Source organism: Bufo bufo, chromosome 3, assembly GCF_905171765.1.
Source record: "Bufo bufo chromosome 3, aBufBuf1.1, whole genome shotgun sequence".
Taxonomy (NCBI): Eukaryota; Metazoa; Chordata; class Amphibia; order Anura; family Bufonidae; genus Bufo; species Bufo bufo.
Window position 1 is genome coordinate 456,395,275 of NC_053391.1, and position 21,066 is coordinate 456,416,340.

The window sequence follows — 21,066 nt, forward strand, 5'->3', positions numbered from 1 at the left end:
TTTATTTGTTCGTGAAAAAAACCCAGATCCGGCGCCTATTGACTTACAATGATTTTCATACCAGATGCGGTTTGTTCAGTTTAGATCTAATACAACCGGATCCGGCCGAAACGGATACATCCAGATGTATTAAATGGCACGGATCAGTTTAATTCCAGTTTTGAGATCCTCTGCTGGATCTCAAAACTGGAAAGCCACAACGCAAGTGTGAAACAGGCCTTACCTGCTCCCCGCCGCTCAGTTCTGGCTCCTTCAGACCACTGCCAAGTTCACCGCACATGGGGCTTCTTTATAAACTGCCGGAGGATGAAAGCCACATGTTTCGGTGCAGCCAACTGCCTGCATCAGTGACATGTGACCAAGAAGAGTTCTTTGAGTGAGGTTCTTTTTACTTCCCTATTGATTTCTATGGAAATCCACAAGCAAATCTGCTGGAACAAAACAAAAAAAAACACACAACAACACACAACCATATGCACATGTTGGCATTTTAACTGTTGAGGTCAGTGGATTTTGTCCACGTGAACATACCCCAACAACTGATGCTGCCACCCCAGAAGAGTGCAGCAGTTACCATTACACCTCTAGTAAACAAGTATTTGGAGACACCTAAATGGGAAACTGGGCGCAAAACTCTGCCGAGCGGCCAATTTGGGTCCATTTTACATAAGACATTTTAAACCAGTTTAAGATGCAAAGTATCCATTTCTCCATTGCATCACAGCTCGAGAACAGAAGGTCTCTTTAGGCTGGGTTCACACCTGAGCATTTTACAGCGCGTTCCTACGCGCTGTAAAACGCTCAACAAGCAAAAAACAATGTTTCCCTATGGGCATCGTTCTCACCTGAGCGTTTTACAGCGCGTACGAACGCGCTGTAAAATGCCCTACGCCCCAAGAAGTACAGGAGCTTCTTTGGGGCGTATTGTCGCGCGTAAGACCTGTTTTTCATTGTACGCCTCTGTGGTCAATAGCAAGAACGCGCGTTTCCAAAATACAAAAACGCCCCAAAATACGCCCGATAAAAACGCCTGTAAGGCTACTTTCACACGAGCGTTCAGGTGTCCGCTCGTGCGCTCCGTTTGAAGGGGCTCACAAGCGGCACCGAACGCAGCCGTCCAGCCCTGATGCATTCTCAGTGGAGGCGGATCCACTGAGAATGCATCCGCCTGCCAGCGCTCAGCCTCCGCTCCGCTCAGTGAGCGGACACCTGAACGCTGCTTGCAGCGTTCGGGTGTCCGCCTGGCCGTGCGGAGGCGAGCGGATCCGTCCACACTTACAATGTAAGTCAATGGGGACGGATCCGCTTGAAGATGACACTATATGGCTCAATCTTCAAGCGGATCCGTTCCCCATTGACTTTCAATGTAAAGTCTGAACGGATCCGCTCAGGCTACTTTCTGACTTAGAAAATTTTCTAAGTAATAATGCAGACGGATCCGTTCTGAACGGATGCAAACGTCTGCATTATAGGAGCGGATCCGTCTGATGAAACATCAGACGGATCCGCTCCGAACGCTAGTGTGAAAATAGCCTAAACAGCGCATATCGAATACGCTCAGGTCTGAACCCAGCGTAACAGTCTCAGTAAAGTAAAATAAAAGTTCCTTAACCTTGAACGCACTTACTGAAATACGTTAATCTGGAAATCACCTTGTCTACACATAGCATGTAACACGCCCATAAGATAAGGCAATAAACAAGCCAAATCTGTTCAAGCAGTTCATCATGGAAAATCAGACGCCAGTTTTTCATGGCATCCACTCATGAGCTAATGAAGGCCTATTTCACATGAGGTATACAAAAAACGGTTGCACATTATACAGTATTCATAGAATTCTATAGGGCAAACATACGCAAAAAGTGTCTCCTTTCTGGTTTCTGTCTGAATAAAATCTGTGTTGCAGAACTTCAGTAGGAAAATTCAAGACAACAGGAAAGTATACTTGGTTTTATACTTTTTTTTTTTATAATGGAAGTTAACCACAGGCATATGTTTGTATAGTTTACATTTGGATTCATCACAAAATAGTAAAATACAAATGCAACAGTTAACAGTCACAACGCGTTAGCTAGATGTGATAACTCACCCAGTGCATGTGTTAACTCTGCTACACCCGTACAAAAAATAATGGCCAATTTCCATTTTAAGGGCTCATGCACGCGACAGTTGTTTGGGTCCGCATCACTTCAATGGGGCCGCAAAAGATGCGGAAAGCATTCTGCGCGCTGTCCGCATCCGTTGCTCTGTTCCATGGTTGCGCAAAAAAAAAAAAAAAAATAGAACATGTCCTATTCTTGTCCGTTTTACGGATCAGAATAGGCATTTCTATCACGTGCCGCCTGTTCTGTAAACTGTGGAACGTGGACGGCCTGCATCTGTATGCAATTTGCGGTCCACAATGCACGGGCAACATCCGTGCAACATAAGTGCCGTGCACAGATGCAGACCCATTCAACTTGATTGGGTCTGTGATCCGTCCGCACCACAAAAAAAAAAATATTGTATATTGAGGACCCACTGTTTGCAGGCTGCAACATGAACCCGGCCGGCACACGTTCGTGAGCCCTTAAAGAGGACCTTTCATGGGTTTGTAGTAAGAGAGATAAATATCTGTACCTGCGGGGTACCCCCCCCCTTCGCTGTGCTGCCACCCTGCCCTACTTGCTGGTAGAGCCCTCATTTACATATTATAAAAGTTCGTTTTATAAAGAATCGGCCGCATGAAAGTAAGTAAGAGCATTATATTCTCCTATATCGCACTATGAGGAATCTAACTATCCAAAAAAAAAAAATAATGAGTTTTGCGGGGTGACAGAAACCCTTTAAGCTTAGATGAACATTCCAGAGAGGAAAGAGACAGAAGCAGAGAGAATTGACCCAACAGAGAGAGGGCTGTCCAAAATGAAGTTCAAGAGCAAGCTGCAGAAGGAAAACGGTTAAAACTTTTTTGTCAAAAACTACAGAAATGTTTTATATGACATCACATAAGACATACAATGCCCAAAAAGCATGTAAAGTGTCCCCAGCCTACAATTTTTGATAACGCACTAAAAATATTAATTTTATTCTACCATGTCCAAATGAGCAAATGCTAGAAAATAAAAGTTCAATAGTGGGAAAAATTATATGATTTGCCAATAACTAGGCAATGTTGATCTAAAAGGAAAAAAAAAAAAAAAAAAAAAAAAAAAAAAAAGAAGAAAAATCTACCAAAAATAAACATCAAAAAAGGTCAAAAGTCATAAATGAAATGTTACTTGGAGTTTAGTCTAAACACTTTATTGCAAAATGAACAAGCCCATTGTAGTAATTACCGACACTACCTGCAGGGATGTTTAACCTAAAATACTATGTCGCCCAGCAAGAACTGGCCCTTGATATATACTGGTTTGAGCTAGAGAGGCATCAACAAGAGGTGACTCAGCACACAGTATTTCAACACACCGTAGATACTGCCACAGGCACAACTCCCAGGCCATTTTCTGTAACACACAAACTACAATGGTTTTACAAAAGGTACAGTTCCCCCTTTAGAACCACTTATTTATGACCTGTACAGTTCATGTACCATATTATATTAAACAATTTAAGATTTCTAAGTATCCAACTGACCATCACATTCAGCACACATAGGATTCCCATACTTAAAGGGGTATTCTGTGGTACAATTATTGATGACCTATACTTACAATAGGTCCTTAAAGGGGTAACTGCATGAGTAATGTAAAGAATACAAATCAGACATCATATAGTACATGACAATCTCTTTCTAACAAAGCTAGAACCAGCCCTGTACCTCACATGGATCCAGAGATCTCCCCCATTCATTGCTTTGCTAGATTTATATCAAGCTGAAAGGGAGGGTCTTTTCTGCTACAGCTCAGGGGGCGTGTCTCAGCTCTCCCTATCACAGCTCAGGAGGCAGTTGAAGGATGAAACTGAGCATGTGCGGCCATCTCAGTGAGCAGGACAAAGAAATAAAAAAAGAAAAAAAAAGAAACAGCAGGTGGCGCTATACAGTTACATTTTATTAAATAATTCAGTGGCTGTGCTAAATTTTTAGTTACATGCAATTACAAATGTATTCAGACCCAGGCGCTGGGTTAAAAACTGTAGGATATTTTTTGTGGAACAACCCAGTTAATATCAGATTCATGGGGATGTGACGGTACAGTAGCTGATGCCAGAACCAACACAGATCGGAGCTAGAAGCACAGCTCTGTCCTCCGTAGTAGCCATGCTGGACTAGAAACTGGCGACAGCAAAACTAGCGAAGTCACCAATAATTGTAACCCAGAAAACCCTTTAAAAAGGGGTTGTCTCATAAGGACAACCCATCAATATATATTAGGACATACGGATAACAGAGCGATCCCTCCCTATATAAGCCAGAAGAAAGACTCCAGTTAGTGGCTCCTTCTTCTATTAAAGGGGTTGTGTCAAGTTTAGACGTTATCCCCTATCCACAGGATAGGGAATAACTAACTGATCGCTGGCAGTCCAACCTCTAGGACCCCCACCAATCCCGAGAACAGGGGTCTCATTTCCTCGATCTGATGAAGCTGCAGGTTGGGCATGTTCCATTCATTTTCTCTAGCAGAGTAGTGCTCGGTAGTAGTTTCAGTTACCAAAGGCCTGAAAAAAATCCAACCGGACACATTTTTTGCCGTGTAGTCCGTATCGGCCATAGATGACTGGAATGCACATTTCAAAACCAGCTATTTCAGCTGATGTTCATCTCATGTACATAGGCAGCTTAACACGTCAATGCCTTCTACTGTCTACCCCAAGCACAATAAGGGTACAGCCACATGTGCCATAAACGCTGCCGATTTGCCACAGCATTTTACAGGAGTTCCTTCCTGATAACTTGGATCTTAATTAGGTCACCTGGTATACTGCCCAGTTTCTAGGTTTGTGCCCTAGTGGCATCCAAACCACTTGCACAGGTAGATATTTTCTATTTTTTGGACCTTTGGTTATTTAATAATATTTAAACTTAGGCCTCATGCACACGGCCGTTGCCCGGCCTTGGCCATATTGCGGCCCGCGGCCGCGTGCTCCACGCATCATGGATGCGGACCCATTCACATGTTCTATTTTTTACGGTACAGACGGATCACGGACCCATTCAAGTTGAATGGGTCTCAATCTGTCCCGGCCGTCACACGGCTGTTGCCCGTGCATTAGGGACCGCAAATTGCAGCCCTAAATGCACGGAACGGCTGCACAACGGCCGTGTGCATGAGGCCTTAGTCAGATGTAAATGTTGTATTTCCTATGTGCATTGTAATCTACATCTCAACTTTTTGCTTCCTTTTCTGGTTATCCAGTTCTGTTCTAAGAACAATAAAATGAAGAAAAAAAAAAAGGCAAATCTAAATAGGTCATATGGCGGAAGTGAATGACGCCCGATGTACAGGACCCCAATGAGTTTGTCACCACCCTAAGACCACAGCCACACAGTGCTTATTGCCACACTTTTTTCTGCAGAAAATCGGTTACCCGGCTGTGCTAGTATTGCAGCCTGCAAACAGCGGGTCTGCAATACACGGGCACTGGCCGTGTGCACCCCGCATCATGGATGCGGACCCATTTATTTGAAAGGGTCCGCAATCCGGAAGGTAGGTGCAGAACGGAGGCACAGGACCCTACGGAAGCACTACGGAGTGCTTCCTTGGGGTTTTTGTTCGTGCCTCCGCACATCAAAAAAGTAGTGCATGCACTGTCGGATGCGGATCCCATTCAAGTGAATGGGTACGCGTCTGCATGTGGCAGCCCTACGGTTGGTGTCCGTGCATTGCAGACCGCAAATTGCGGTCCGCAGCACGAGCCCGGCCGGCACATAGTCCTGTGCATGAGCCCTAAATCTTATCTACAAGGTGAGGAAATTTTCCATGCAATTTCCATTTGAAACCCATGGCATATCAATTTGTGTGGATATTCAGTTGAGAGATATCTGGGGCAAATCCATGTAAAAATGTGTGACAAAATTTTGGTGTGGTAAAGCAGTGAAATTTGCATGAAAATCCTTGCAAAAAATCCACAAACTATACCGCCATGTGCAGGTACCCTTAGGCCCCTTTCACACGGGCGAGAATTCCGCACTGAATCCGGACCAGTTCACTTCAATGGGGCTGTGCACATGAGCGTTGGTTTTCACGCATTACTTGTGCGTTGCGTGAACATCGCAGCATGTTCTATATTGTGTGTTTTTCACTCAACGCAGGCCCCATAGAAGTGAATGGGTCTGCGTGAAAATCGCAAGCAAGCGGAGATGATGTAAGTAAATTGATAAAAGTCAATTTACTGTATTATTTTCCCTTATAACATAGTTATAAAGGATAATAATAGCATTCTTAATACAGAATGCTTACTAAAATGTGGCATGAGGGGTTAAAAAAATAAAAATTAATCATCCACTTGTTCGCGCAGCCGGCATAGTCTTCTTTCTTCTTCTTCTTTCAGGACCTGCAAAAGGACCTTTGATGACGTGGCGAGAGCGGTGACGTCAGCGCAGGTCCTGCTGAATGAAGATAGAAGATTACGTCAAAGGTCCTTTGACAGGTCCTGAAAGAAGAAGCAAGAAGACTATGCCGGCTGCGTGAACAAGTGGATGATTCATTTATTTTTTTTAACCCCTCAATCGACATATTAGTAAGCATTCTGTATTAAGAATGCTATTATTTTCCTTTAGAACAATGTAATAAAGGGAAAATAATAAAATAAATATACAGAACAGTCCGGGTGAAGAAGTCCGGGTTCGGGTCTGGGTACCACAGTCAGTTTTTTATCACGCGCGTGCAAAAAACATTGCACCAGCGCGATAAAAACTGAACATCGGAGCGCAATCGCAGTCAAAACTGACTGCAATTGCGTACCTACTCGCACGATTTTCCCTGATCGCAGACGCAACGCATCTGGACGTAATCCGGACACGCTCATCTGCAAGGGGCCTTAGGGTGTCCAAACACATAAGAGTTTGTGTGTCAAAAAGCAGATGCCGTGTATTGTGGATTGTCAGGGTTTTACACTGTGGTTTTTTTATGCCTAGCAAGTACAGGTGAATAGCAGGGTTTTTCTGTGCATAGCAAAAGCCACAGCAATTCGCAGAAAGCGGATGGGTCTCAGCCACCTGTGTCCTACATTTAAAGGGGTTTTCCGGGTGATTAATATTGAAGACCGCAGGATAGGTCATCAATATCAGATCGGTGGGGGTGCAGCAGCTGGCAACCTTTCCTACCAGCTGTTTGAAAATGCCATGGCTGCGCTTGGCATTGCAGCTCAAATCCATTCACTAGGCTGTGTGCCTAGGCCATGAGACTACACCTAGAGGTAGCTCATCGGACCGCCACCGATCAGATATTGATGACCTATCCTGAGGTCTTCAATATGAAATCTGAGTGCACGTGGTGAAGAGGTATAGAACATATTTCACATGAACATACCCTCAGACCAAACATCAAAGTAAAGTAAATCATAAAATAAAATAACACACAAAATAAATATTTTTAGATGAATGTATGAACTTATGAATGGAGCTTTATCATAAATGGCTCCACCTCAGCATACTCATTATTGGTGAGGCCCAGGTTACTGGGAGTTTATACCATACGATATCAGATCGCCTGGTGCCCTGACTGTTCAAGAAAAAAACACTGTCATGGAAAGCACTGCTGAAACAAGATACAATAATAAATATTTCACGGCAGGGGAGAGGAACATCTGTGACGTAGAACAGAAGCTCATGTTCTGATCCCCATGTCAGGAAGAAGACTACTGACCCAATTCTCCTGTACTGCAGAACTAAAGCACTAATGCTGCTCCAATAGTCATTCCAACACTACTGGAACCAGCTATGTATGTTACTTACAGAGACCTTTATCACCAGGAAATGCAGTGCAGACAGCATGTTATAGAGCAGAAGGAGCCGAGCAGAGTGATATACAGTCCTGTCGTAAAAGAATCTGTAAAACTTAATTTATACATTTATATTTCTGACTTTGGCTGTACACAGGGGATCCGTCATCAGTGATTGATAGCATTCTCTGTGTGAGTGTATATACATAGATAGCTGTTAGTCACTGATTGTTATACAGGAGGGAGGTGTTATCAGTGATTGATAGCATTCTCTGTGTGAGTGTATATACAGAGATAGCTGTCAGTCACTGATTGTTATACAGGAGGGAGGTGTTATCAGTGATTGATAGCATTCTCTGTGTGAGTGTATATACAGAGATAGCTGTCAGTCACTGATTGTTATACAGGAGGGAGGTGTTATCAGTGATTGATAGCATTCTCTGTGTGAGTGTATATACATAGATAGCTGTTAGTCACTGATAGTTGTACATAGGGGAGGTCTTACACTGAGAATGTTATCAATCACTGATAACACCTCCCTGTGTACAACTATCAGTGACTGACAGCTATCTATATATACACATTTACACAGAGAATGCTATCAATCACTGATAAGTGTATATACATAGATAGCTCTCAGTCAGTCACAGATAGCTGTACACAGTTAAGTTGTTATCAGTGATTGATAGAATTCTCTGTGTAAATGTGTATATATAGCTGTCAGTCACTGATAGTTGTCTATGGGGAGCAGCATTAGCAGTGATTGAAAGCATTCTCTGTGTAAGGCTACTTTCACAGTAGCAGCACGGACCTCCGGCAGGCTGTTCCGTCGGGTGAACAGCCTGTCGGATCTGTACTGCAGCTAGTGACAGTGTGCCCCCGGACTGCCGCTCCGTCCCCATTGACTATAATGGGGGCGGGGCAGAGTTCCAGCGGAGGCACGGCAGCGCACAGCAAGAGGTTTATTCCGGCAGCCTCTCCCTATGGGCTGCCGTGCCTCCACCCCACCCCTATTATAGTCAATGCGGACTGAGCGGCTGTCCGGGGGCACACGGTCAGTCACTGATAGCTGTAAACGGGGGGAGGTGTTATCAGTGATTGATAGCATTCTCTGTGTAAGTGTGTATACATAGATAGCTGTCAGTCACTGATAGCTGTATATGAAGGGGGGGGGGAAGTATTACCAGTGATTGATAGCATTCTCTGTGTAAGTGTGTACATAGCTGTCAGTCACAGAAATAACAGATATAAATGTATAAATAAGTTTTATGGAGTCTTTTCCCGTAAACCTATATATACATCAATCTGCTCAGCTCTTTCTGTTCTATAACATGCCGCCTGCAGATTGTGCTGCATTTTCTGGTGGTGTCATCTTGGAAGAGGAGGAAGAAGTAGTCATGTGAATGAATGGACGAGGAGCTGCAGATTTTCCAGTCCAGCCATCTGCTCCCACAGATAAGGTAAAGGGACAAAACCAAATGCAATTGTGCTCCAGCCAGGCCCCAGCATTGATGAAAGAGACCTCCACATCCTAACCAGTAACACACTGTGGGTACTGGTGCTCAGCACTGGGACACTACTGGTATTTCATATGCCTCTACATGCTGGCACCAGAACTGTCCCAAAGTCCTTCTGGCCTTCAATGATAGAAGATGCCGAAGGTCCCAGCACCACTCCCCTGGTGACACCGCTCTGCAAAGTGCCAGGACCTGGTGCTGCCCAGATGTCACCAGCACCACGGACGTCCTGTGGCAGCCGCATGCCACCAATGTCATTGACTCACCGTATATCATGGCCAGGCCGGTCTCGTGCAGGAAGCGTGCCCGGCGGTGCTTGAAGAGCCAGATGGTGAGGATGGTTAGGGTGAGCAGCAGGATGAATGTCAGCAGGCTGACGCTGTCCTGCCGGTGGCTCTCCTCTGCCTCCTGCTCCGTGGCGATCTCCTCCATGGCGCTGTCCTCAGCCCGTGTCCAGGGGATCCAGGGGATGAGCAGACACAGCAGCCCGCGCATGGTGGAGCCGAGCGGCCGTCTCCCCGGTCCTCCTCAGCGGCAGAGCCCACGCCGGCAGCTAGGCAGCGCTCAGCAGACACATTCTCCTTCCTCCTCCTCCCGATGACAATCAGAAGACTACAATGCGCAGAATCCCAGGGCGATTAATGGAGCTGCGCTTCCCCGGCGTGCTCTGCCCCCGGACACGCCCCCAGAAGGGCCAGGCCTGACCCTGCAGCTTGCAGGGTGTTATTACCGGCGGTTTGGACTGAAGGGCACCAGCTATATAGTTATATAGAGGGCAGGAGAAGAGGTAATACACATGTCCGGCATACAACCATCTGTCCTGTCAGCCCCGCAGCTCCGGACTTAGGGCACACCTCCCAACTTTGTCAATGAATAAAGAGGGGCACTAGGCCACGCCTCTAACTCCGCCCAAAACATAAATATACACCTAATCCCACCCAGTCCCCTTAATGCCCCCGCATAGTAATTATTCCCCCTTCATGCCACTGCACAGTACTTATGCCCTCATTGTGTCTTGACAGAATTATGCCCAGCTGTACCCTCAGGAGTATGCCCACATTGTGCCCCCAGTAATATACCCAGCTGTGCCCCCAGTAATATGACCACATTGTGCCCCCCAGTAATATGCCCACAATGTGCCCCCAGTAGTATGCCCACATTATGCCCCCTAGTAATATGCCCACATTGCGCCCCCCCAGTAATATGCCCACATTGTGCCACCCAGTAATATGCCCACATTGTGTTCCCCCCCCAAGTAATATGCCCACATTGTGTCCCCAGTAATATGCCCACATTGTGTCCCCAGTAATATGCCCACATTGTGCCACCCAGTAATATGACCACATTGTGCCGCCCAGTAATATGACCACATTGTGCCCCCCAGTAATATGCCCACATTGTGCCCCCAGTAATAGGCCCACACTGTGCCACCCTAATATGCCCACATTGTTCCCCCCAGCATGGGCGTAGCTAGAAATGACTGGGCCTCATAGCAAAAAAAAATTATGGGCCCCCCTCCTGAATCTCCCACCCCCACATACCTCTCAGACCTCCCACCCCTTCCAGAGCTCCCACCCAAACACCCCTCCAGGGTGATAACAAGCTGGTTGCCCATAGCAACCAATCAGATTCCACCTTTCATTTTCCAAAGGAGCTGTCAAAAATGAAAGGTGGAATCTGATCGGTTGCTATGGGCAACAAAGCCAGTTCTACTTTACACCAGTTTGATAAATGACCCCCCTAGTTTTTTTTAATAAGGTAATTTTTGTGTGGCATTATTTTATTCATTCAGTTTTAAAGGAGTGTTCCATCTGGGACATTTATGGCATATCATATAGTTTATGTTAAATAGGTGTGGGACCCACCTCTGGAACCCACTCCTTTCTTTAAAAGGGTTGTCTCACTTCAGTACTTACTAATGTATTGTTATTATCCATTTTGCTTCCTTTGCTGGCTGGATTCATTTTTCCATCACATTATACACTGCTTATTTCTATGGTTACGACCACCCTGCGATCCAGCAGCGGTGGCCGTGCTTGCACAATATAGGAAAAAGCGCTAGCCTCTCTGTTGTCCAGGACAACGGGAGCACACAGAGGCTGGTGCTTATTCCTATAGTGTGCAAGAACGACCACCACTGATGGATTACAGGGTGGTCATAACCATAGAAACGATCAGTGTATAATGTGATGGAAAAATTTATCCAGCCAGCAAAGGAAGCAATATGGACAATCACAATACATTAGTAAGTGGCTTGTATTAACTTTCTCTATATAATAAATGCCATTTGCAGAAGTGACACAATCATTATCATCATTATTGCATTCTACACATTTTGGGATAAAAATAAATTTTGCAATGTCAGCAGTTTTTTTTTTATATATACAGAGGTTAAATAACTTTCTTTTACTCTGAGTCCCATCAGATGACTGCTCATGTGTAGCTATTATCTCTGATCTCCTGACCTCTTAGGTTAGTTGCAGACTAGCTTTAGAGATCCAGCAGGCTGTTCCCTGCCAGATCTCTGCGCACTCCGGCATTGCCATTGGTTTGTAAGGCTCCTTCTGGCCACATTCTCTATAATGGCTACCGGCGGAGATCCGGCCACATTCTCTATAATGGCTACCAGCGGAGAGCCGGCCACATTCTCTATAATGGCTACCGGCAGAGATCCGGCCACATTCTCTATAATGGCTACCGGCGGAGATCCGGCCACATTCTCTATAATGGCTACCGGCGGAGATCCGGCCACATTCTCTATAATGGCTACCGGCGGAGATCCGGCCACATTCTCTATAATGGCTACCAGCGGAGAGCCGGCCACATTCTCTATAATGGCTACCGGCAGAGATCCGGCCACATTCTCTATAATGGCTACCGGCAGAGATCCGGCCACATTCTCTATAATGGCTACCGGCGGAGATCCGGCCACATTCTCTATAATGGCTACCGGCAGAGATCCGGCCACATTCTCTATAATGGCTACCGGCGGAGATCCGGCCACATTCTCTATAATGGCTACCAGCGGAGAGCCGGCCACATTCTCTATAATGGCTACCGGCAGAGATCCGGCCACATTCTCTATAATGGCTACCGGCGGAGATCCGGCCACATTCTCTATAATGGCTACCGGCGGAGATCCGGCCACATTCTCTATAATGGCTACCTGCGGAGAGCCGGCCACATTCTCTATAATGGCTACCGGCAGAGATCCGGCCACATTCTCTATAATGGCTACCGGCGGAGATCCGGCCACATTCTCTATAATGGCTACCGGCAGAGATCCGGCCACATTCTCTATAATGGCTACCGGCGGAGATCCGGCCACATTCTCTATAATGGCTACCGGCGGAGAGTCGGCCACATTCTCTATAATGGCTACCGGCGGAGATCCGGCCACATTCTCTATAATGGCTACCAGCGGAGATCCGGCCACATTCTCTATAATGGCTATCGGCGGAGATCCGGCCACATTCTCTATAATGGCTACCGGCGGAGATCCGGACACATTCTCTATAATGGCTACCGGCGGAGAGCCGGCCACATTCTCTATAATGGCTACCGGTGGAGATCCGGCCACATTCTCTATAATGGCTACCAGCGGAGATCCGGCCACATTCTCTATAATGGCTATCGGCGGAGATCCGGCCACATTCTCTATAATGGCTATCGGCGGAGATCCGGCCACATTCTCTATAATGGCTACCGGCGGAGATCCGGCCACATTCTCTATAATGGCTACCGGCGGAGAGTCGGCCACATTCTCTATAATGGCTACCGGCGGAGATCCGGCCACATTCTCTATAATGGCTACCGGCCGAGATCCGGCCACATTCTCTATAATGGCTACCGGCGGAGATCCGGCCACATTCTCTATAATGGCTACCGGCGGAGATCCGGCCACATTCTCTATAATGGCTACCGGCGGAGATCCGGCCACATTCTCTATAATGGCTACCGGCGGAGAGCCGGCCACATTCTCTATAATGGCTACCGGCAGAGATCCGGCCACATTCTCTATAATGGCTACCGGCGGAGATCCGGCCACATTCTCTATAATGGCTACCGGCAGAGATCCGGCCACATTCTCTATAATGGCTACCGGCGGAGATCCGGCCACATTCTCTATAATGGCTACCGGCGGAGATCCGGCCACATTCTCTATAATGGCTACCGGCGGAGATCCGGCCACATTCTCTATAATGGCTACCGGCGGAGATCCGGCCACATTCTCTATAATGGCTACCGGCGGAGATCCGGCCACATTCTCTATAATGGCTATCGGCGGATCCGGCCACATTCTCTATAATGGCTACTGGCGGAGATCCGGCCACATTCTCTATAATGGCTACCGGCGGAGAGTCGGCCACATTCTCTAAAATGGCTACCGGCGGAGAGTCGGCCACATTCTCTATAATGGCTACCGGCGGAGATCCGGCCACATTCTCTATAATGGCTACCAGCGGAGATCCGGCCACATTCTCTATAATGGCTATCGGCGGAGATCCGGCCACATTCTCTATAATGGCTACCAGCGGAGATCCGGACACATTCTCTATAATGGCTACCAGCGGAGAGCCGGCCACATTCTCTATAATGGCTACCGGCGGAGATCCGGCCACATTCTCTATAATGGCTACCAGCGGAGAGTCGGCCACATTCTCTATAATGGCTACCGGCGGAGATCCGGCCACATTCTCTATAATGGCTACCGGCGGAGATCCGGCCACATTCTCTATAATGGCTACCGGCGGAGATCCGGCCACATTCTCTATAATGGCTACCGGCGGAGATCCGGCCACATTCTCTATAATGGCTACCGGCGGAGATCCGGCCACATTCTCTATAATGGCTACCGGCGGAGAGCCGGCCACATTCTCTATAATGGCTACCGGCAGAGATCCGGCCACATTCTCTATAATGGCTACCGGCGGAGATCCGGCCACATTCTCTATAATGGCTACCGGCAGAGATCCGGCCACATTCTCTATAATGGCTACCGGCGGAGATCCGGCCACATTCTCTATAATGGCTACCGGCGGAGATCCGGCCACATTCTCTATAATGGCTACCGGCGGAGATCCGGCCACATTCTCTATAATGGCTACCGGCGGAGATCCGGCCACATTCTCTATAATGGCTACCGGCGGAGATCCGGCCACATTCTCTATAATGGCTACCGGCGGAGATCCGGCCACATTCTCTATAATGGCTACCGGCGGAGATCCGGCCACATTCTCTATAATGGCTATCGGCGGATCCGGCCACATTCTCTATAATGGCTACAGGCGGAGATCCGGCCACATTCTCTATAATGGCTACCGGCGGAGAGTCGGCCACATTCTCTAAAATGGCTACCGGCGGAGAGTCGGCCACATTCTCTATAATGGCTACCGGCGGAGATCCGGCCACATTCTCTATAATGGCTACCAGCGGAGATCCGGACACATTCTCTATAATGGCTACCAGCGGAGAGCCGGCCACATTCTCTATAATGGCTACCGGCGGAGATCCGGCCACATTCTCTATAATGGCTACCAGCGGAGATCCGGCCACATTCTCTATAATGGCTACCGGCGGAGATCCGGCCACATTCTCTATAATGGCTACCGGCGGAGATCCGGCCACATTCTCTATAATGGCTACCGGCGGAGATCCGGACACATTCTCTATAATGGCTACCGGCGGAGATCCGGCCACATTCTCTATAATGGCTACCGGCGGAGATCCGACCACATTCTCTATAATGGCTACCGGCTGAGTTCCGACCACATTCTCTATAATGGCTACCGGCGGAGAGTCGGCCACATTCTCTATAATGGCTACCGGCGGAGATCCGGCCACATTCTCTATAATTGCTACCGGCGGAGATCCGGCCACATTCTCTATAATGGCTACCGGCGGAGATCCGGCCACATTCTCTATAATGGCTACCGGCGGAGATCCGGCCACATTCTCTATAATTGCTACCGGCGGAGATCCGGCCACATTCTCTATAATGGCTACCGGCGGAGATCCGGCCACATTCTCTATAATGGCTACCGGCGGAGATCCAGCCACATTCTCTATAATTGCTACCGGCGGAGATCCGGCCACATTCTCTATAATGGCTATCGGCAGAGATCCGACCACATTCTCTATAATGGCTACCGGCGGAGTTCCCTGCCAGAACAGGCTGCCGGATCTCTAGACTCAAAGCCCTATTACAGCCCTATAATATGGAGTCTTCTACTCGCTAACCATCTCATACATGCCTTTTGACTAAGCATCTGTCCCCGTCTTTACATGTTATAACAAGGAACAGTTTAAAAGCGAACGAGTAACGGCCGCAAGTACCAACGATTATCTGTGTTTAATAAGCAACATTTTCGTCATTATATCTTCAATCGTTTATCGTGATCTGTATGACAACTGCTGGTGTAATAGTACCTTTAGACACTCATTATAGCTAGATTCTTATCAAGCTGACATCTGTCAGCAGATTTGTACCTATGAAACTGGCTGACCTTTTGCATGACGTGATAATATATGCAAATGAGCCTCTAGGAGCAATGTGGGCATTGCCGTTACACCTAGAGGCTCTGCTCTCTCTGCAACTACCACACCCTCTGCACTTTGATTGACAGGACCAGGCAGTGTAAACAGCACACTGTCAAATGTCAAAGTGAAAAGGACATGGCAGTTGCAGAGAGAGCAGAGCCTCTAGGTGTAATGGCAACGCCCCCGTAGCTCCTAGAGGATCATTTGCATATATCAAAAGATCATTTTTCTCAGCAATGTGGACACATATGGAACAGGAGACCAACACAGATGCCTTCAGCTGCCAAGCGTACATGTAACAGGTCAGCCAGTTTCATAGGTACAAATCTGCTGACAGATGCCCTTTAAATGTCTTCTGAATATAGCCAAGTGAGCACGCTTGGCCATTTTAGGACATTCCATAGCAGTGAATGGGCAGCAAGCCACGCAAGTATAGCCACCCCTCCACTGGAGTATGGGACTTCTGAAATTTGCCAACCCAGCACTCAGCTATTTTCCCATAGCACGTAATAGAGGGTGGTTGCACTTGTGCAGCTTGCCATCCCTTCACTTCAGAGCCCTCTTCTGGAGAAAGGAGCAGGTCTCAAAGGTGGGACCCACACTTATCTGACATTCATAGCATATTCTAGTAAAATACCATGTCACGCTTCGGTGTGGGAGGGAAACACCACAATGAGCATAGGAGGGAAGGGGGGAACAGGGAATCAAGCCTGAGAACTAGGGAAGGAAGATGGACACCTCCTAGTGAAAACCCTAACCAAAATCCTGACTGACTACCAGTATGAACAGACCCCAGAGGTAGGTGAGTTCATATGCAGGAATACCTAGAGTCCTATCTAGCCCTATAGGACCCTGGTACTAATGGCAGGGACGAGACTACCTGTTCCTCCAAAAGGAAGGACGAGCAGGAGTCTTCTTCAGGCCTACTACAAACAATAGGGAAATGCAACACACAGAACCCAAACAAAATGCAAAAGGGAAATGAAAGACTTAACTTAAAAGGGGCTATGGAAGCACCAGGAACTCAGCCGAGGTACAACCACAAACTATCCACAGGCACAGAATCTATAAACCGCACAGCATAGTGGGAGAAGCAACTATAAATAAGGAAGGTTAAATGGCCACATTAGCAACACCTGAGGCAAGGGGTGTGGCCATTACCAGAAACAACACAGACGCCTATTAATCCACAAGGAAAACCTGTCAGATCAAACCACGTGTTGCCAGTCTCACAGATCTCCTACCACTCACTGTCGCCGGGACATCAATATGTCTTGGTACGTTTGTGACATACCATCAATGTCTCTTTGACCCATTAAAGGGGTTGTCTCATCTCAGACAATGGGGGTATATCGCTAGGATATTCCCCATTGTCTTATAGGTGCAGGTCCCACCACTGGGACCCGCACCTATATCGGGAACGGAGCCCCGCAATGTGGTGGCTGGAGGACTCAGGTCTGGCCACCACCAAGCGCTCTCTTTGCATCGCCATTTTCTGACAGCTATAACTTTTTCAGATTTCTGCCTACAGAGCTGTATTTATTTATTTTTTGCAGGGTGAACTGTCATTTTTATTCGTACCATTTTTGTGGTACATACAGTTTTTGAATATATGTAAAAAACGGGCACTCAGATCATAAGTTGTTGCATCAGAAAAGTTTATATAAACATACCTGTCATGGTCTTACCTGCTTGCTGCTCTCCTTCGTTTGACATGTGCTGGCGGCCATCTTGGGTCCTGGGTTTCTTGTAGCCTTCCACCCTGCGGCTCCTCCTTCCCCTGGGAGGAGCTGGATGCCTAGCTCATATATATAGGAGGTCTGTGGCTTCAGTTCCTTGCTTGGTCCTCTTGTGTTCACATGCTTCTAAGACTGCTGCTGCTTCCGGTTCCTGATCCTAGCTTCGTCTGACTACCCTGCTGGTTCCTGATCCTGGCTTCGTCTGACTACCCTGCTGGTTCCTGATCCTGGCTTCGTCTGACTACCCTGCTGGTTCCTGATCCTGGCTTCGTCTGACTACCCTTCTGGTTCCTGACCTCTGGCTTCGCAAAGACTCTGCTCGGTTTCACCATCCGTTTGGACTTTTGCTTTACAGCTTTATTTTCAATAAAGCCTTCTCATTTTCACTTATCTCTTGTTGTACGTCTGGTTCATGGTTCCGTGACATTAGGACCAAGCCATGAATTCTGACGGTACAGGGCCATCCTCGCTACCCACGCTGGTTGCCAGACTTGATCAGCAGGATCACCTGTTGGGTCGGTTCGCTGTGGCGTTGCAAACCCTGCTTGAACGCACGGCTCATTTCGCTCCCGTTGCCGATGGGTCGGTTGTTGCTCCTGGGCTCGCTCCTACTGCCGCTCCGGTTGTTGCGCCAGAGTCTACCCCGACACCTGTTGTTGCGCCTGCGGTGTTTCGGGGTATGACCGGTTCTGCCCCTCTTCCACAGCGCTTTGGGGGAGAGCCAACTCAGTGCCGAGGTTTCCTTAACCAGGTGGGCATTTATTTCGAGTTGCTGCCACATGCCTTTCCTACTGAGAGATCAAAGGTGGGCTTCTTGATCTCGCTGCTCTCGGACAAGGCCTTGGCCTGGGCCAGCCCTTTATGGGAGAACAACAATCCGGTGGTTGCCGAGTTTTCCGGTTTTGTTGCTTCTCTTCGGAAGGTATTCGATGTGCCGGCTCGTGCTGCCTCTGCTGCGAAGCTCCTTATGTCCATCAGACAGGGTTCACGATCCGTAGCTGAATACGCCATTGAGTTTCGTACCCTGGCAGCAGAGGTGGGCTGGAATAATGAGGCTCTGGTCGCTGCTTTCTCTCATGGTCTCTCGGATGCCTTGAAGGATGAGGTTGCAGCTAAGGACCTACCAGTTGAGCTCGAGTCTCTTATTTCTTTCCTGATTTTGATTGACACCAGACTCAGGGAGAGACCTTCCTTTAAGGAGAACCTGCGGAGGTCTTCTAACAGGTTGGTGCCTACGTTTGCTGTCCCACCCGTGCCTCCCTCTCCTCCCACGCCTCCTGGGGATGACTTGTCTGGGGGTGAACCCATGCAGCTGGGGTTTGCTCGCCTGTCCGAGGGGGAGAGGGCACTCCGGAGACGCGAGGGCCGATGCATGTACTGTGGTCTCGGTGGGCATTTTCGGTTGGCATGTCCGAACCGTCCGGGAAACGCTCGTACCCTGAGATCCTGTCGGGGGCAGATCTTGGGTGGAGTCTCCTCGTCCCCGGTTTCCCGTGTTGACAAACCACTGATCACTGTTGTCCTCTCCTGGGTCGGGGGCTCGGTGACGACCCAGGCGTTGGTGGACTCTGGTGCTGGTGGTTTGTTCATTGATAGTGTGTTCGCTGCCGCCAATTCCATTCCTCTGCAGGCTCGAGGTTCCCCACTGGCTCTTGAGGCGATAGACGGCAGACCCCTTCTGCCGCCACACGTGACTCATGAGACCCTTCCAGTGGGGATAGCCATTGGTGCCGTTCACAGAGAGTCGGTCTGCCTCCAGGTTATTTCGTCTCCACACTACTCGGTGGTCTTGGGGTACCCCTGGCTCCAGAAGCATAATCCGACTTTCGATTGGAGATCGGTCGAGATCCTCTCGTGGTCACCGCAGTGTGGGGCTAGTTGCATCCATGGGTCTGTCAAGTTGCTGTGTACTTCCTCGGACTCTCTATTGCCTCCTGAATACGAGGAGTACCGGGATGTATTCGATAAGGTGCGCGCGGTTGCCCTACCTCCGCACCGCCCATACGATTGTGCCATAGAGTTACAATCTGGTGCCGTTCCTCCTCGTGGCAAAGTCTATCCACTGTCGGTAGCGGAGAATGAGGCCATGGAGGAGTACGTGAGGGAGGCGCTTTCACGCGGACACATTCGCAAATCTTTGTCCCCGGCAGGGGCTGGATTTTTCTTTGTGAAAAAGAAGGGCGGTGAGTTGAGGCCTTGCATCGATTACAGGGGTCTCAATCGCATCACGATCAAGAACGCTTACCCGATACCCTTGATTTCCGAGCTGTTCGATCGCCTTAAAGGGGCCACGGTCTTTACCAAACTCGACCTGAGGGCGGCATATAACCTGGTAAGGATCAAGGCGGGCGATGAGTGGAAGACCGCGTTTAACACCAGGACCGGTCATTACGAATCCTTGGTTATGCCCTTTGGGTTGTGCAATGCGCCCGCAGTCTTTCAGGAATTCATCAACGATGTTTTCCGTGACCTGTTGCAGCAGTGTGTGGTAGTCTATTTGGATGACATCTTGGTATATTCTGAATCCATGGAGGCCCACATTCTGGATGTCAGGCGAGTGTTGCAACGGTTACGAGAGAACAAGCTGTTCGGTAAGCTTGAGAAATGCGAATTTCACCGATCCCAGGTAACCTTCTTAGGTTACATCATTTCCGCTGAGGGGTTCTCCATGGATCCTGAGAAGGTTTCGGCTGTCTTACAGTGGCCCCAGCCCAGTGGTCTTCGTTCCCTGCAGCGCTTTTTGGGCTTCGCCAATTATTATCGGAAGTTCATCAGGGACTTTTCCATGCTGGCCAAGCCTCTCACGGATCTGACCAGGAAGGGCAGTAATTCCCAGGTCTGGCCGCTCGAGGCCATCCGAGCTTTTGAGGCCCTAAAGTCCGCCTTTGTGTCGGCTCCGATTCTGTCGCATCCCAACCCTGGGTTGCCCTTTGTCCTCGAGGTGGACGCGTCTGAGACGGGAGTAGGCGCCCTTCTGTCTCAGCGTAGAACACCAGAGGGTCCTCTGCTTCCTTGTGGGTTTTACTCCCGGAAACTGTCTTCCGCGGAGTGCAACTATCAGATTGGTGACAGGGAGTTATTGGCCATCGTGCAGGCCCTTAAAGAATGGAGGCACTTGCTCGAGGGTTCGGTGGTTCCGGTTCTCATCCTGACGGACCACAAGAATCTGACCTACCTTTCTGAGGCCAAGAGATTGACACCACGTCAGGCCAGATGGGCTCTGTTCTTGTCACGTTTTAATTACGTGGTCTCCTACCTACCCGGTTCCAAGAACATCAGGGCGGATGCCTTATCACGGCAGTACTCCGAGCTGTCCAGGGAGGAGTCGATTCCGACTTCGGTCATACCTCCGAATCAGATCCTGGCCGCCATTCGCACCAGCCTGACCTCTCCCCTGGGTGAGCAGA

At 48.4% G+C, this 21,066-nt stretch overlaps 1 protein-coding gene across 3 annotated transcripts in view; it reads right to left on the bottom strand.

The window, feature by feature from the left end:
• Window positions 1-10,100, bottom strand: part of SLC9A7 (solute carrier family 9 member A7) — a 111,566-nt gene extending 101,466 nt beyond the window's left edge. The window contains exon 1 of one of the 3 annotated variants that reach the window (XR_005777659.1): window positions 9,647-10,100. Coding sequence is in view for 2 of the 3 variants with exons in the window: in XM_040425146.1 (XP_040281080.1) it covers window positions 9,647-9,875 (229 nt within the window). In the remaining variant the exon portion in view is untranslated. The remainder of the gene's footprint in view (window positions 1-9,646) is intronic. The other 2 variants (XM_040425146.1, XM_040425145.1) reach the window with 2 other exon arrangements.
• Between the last annotated feature and the right edge of the window lie 10,966 nt (window positions 10,101-21,066).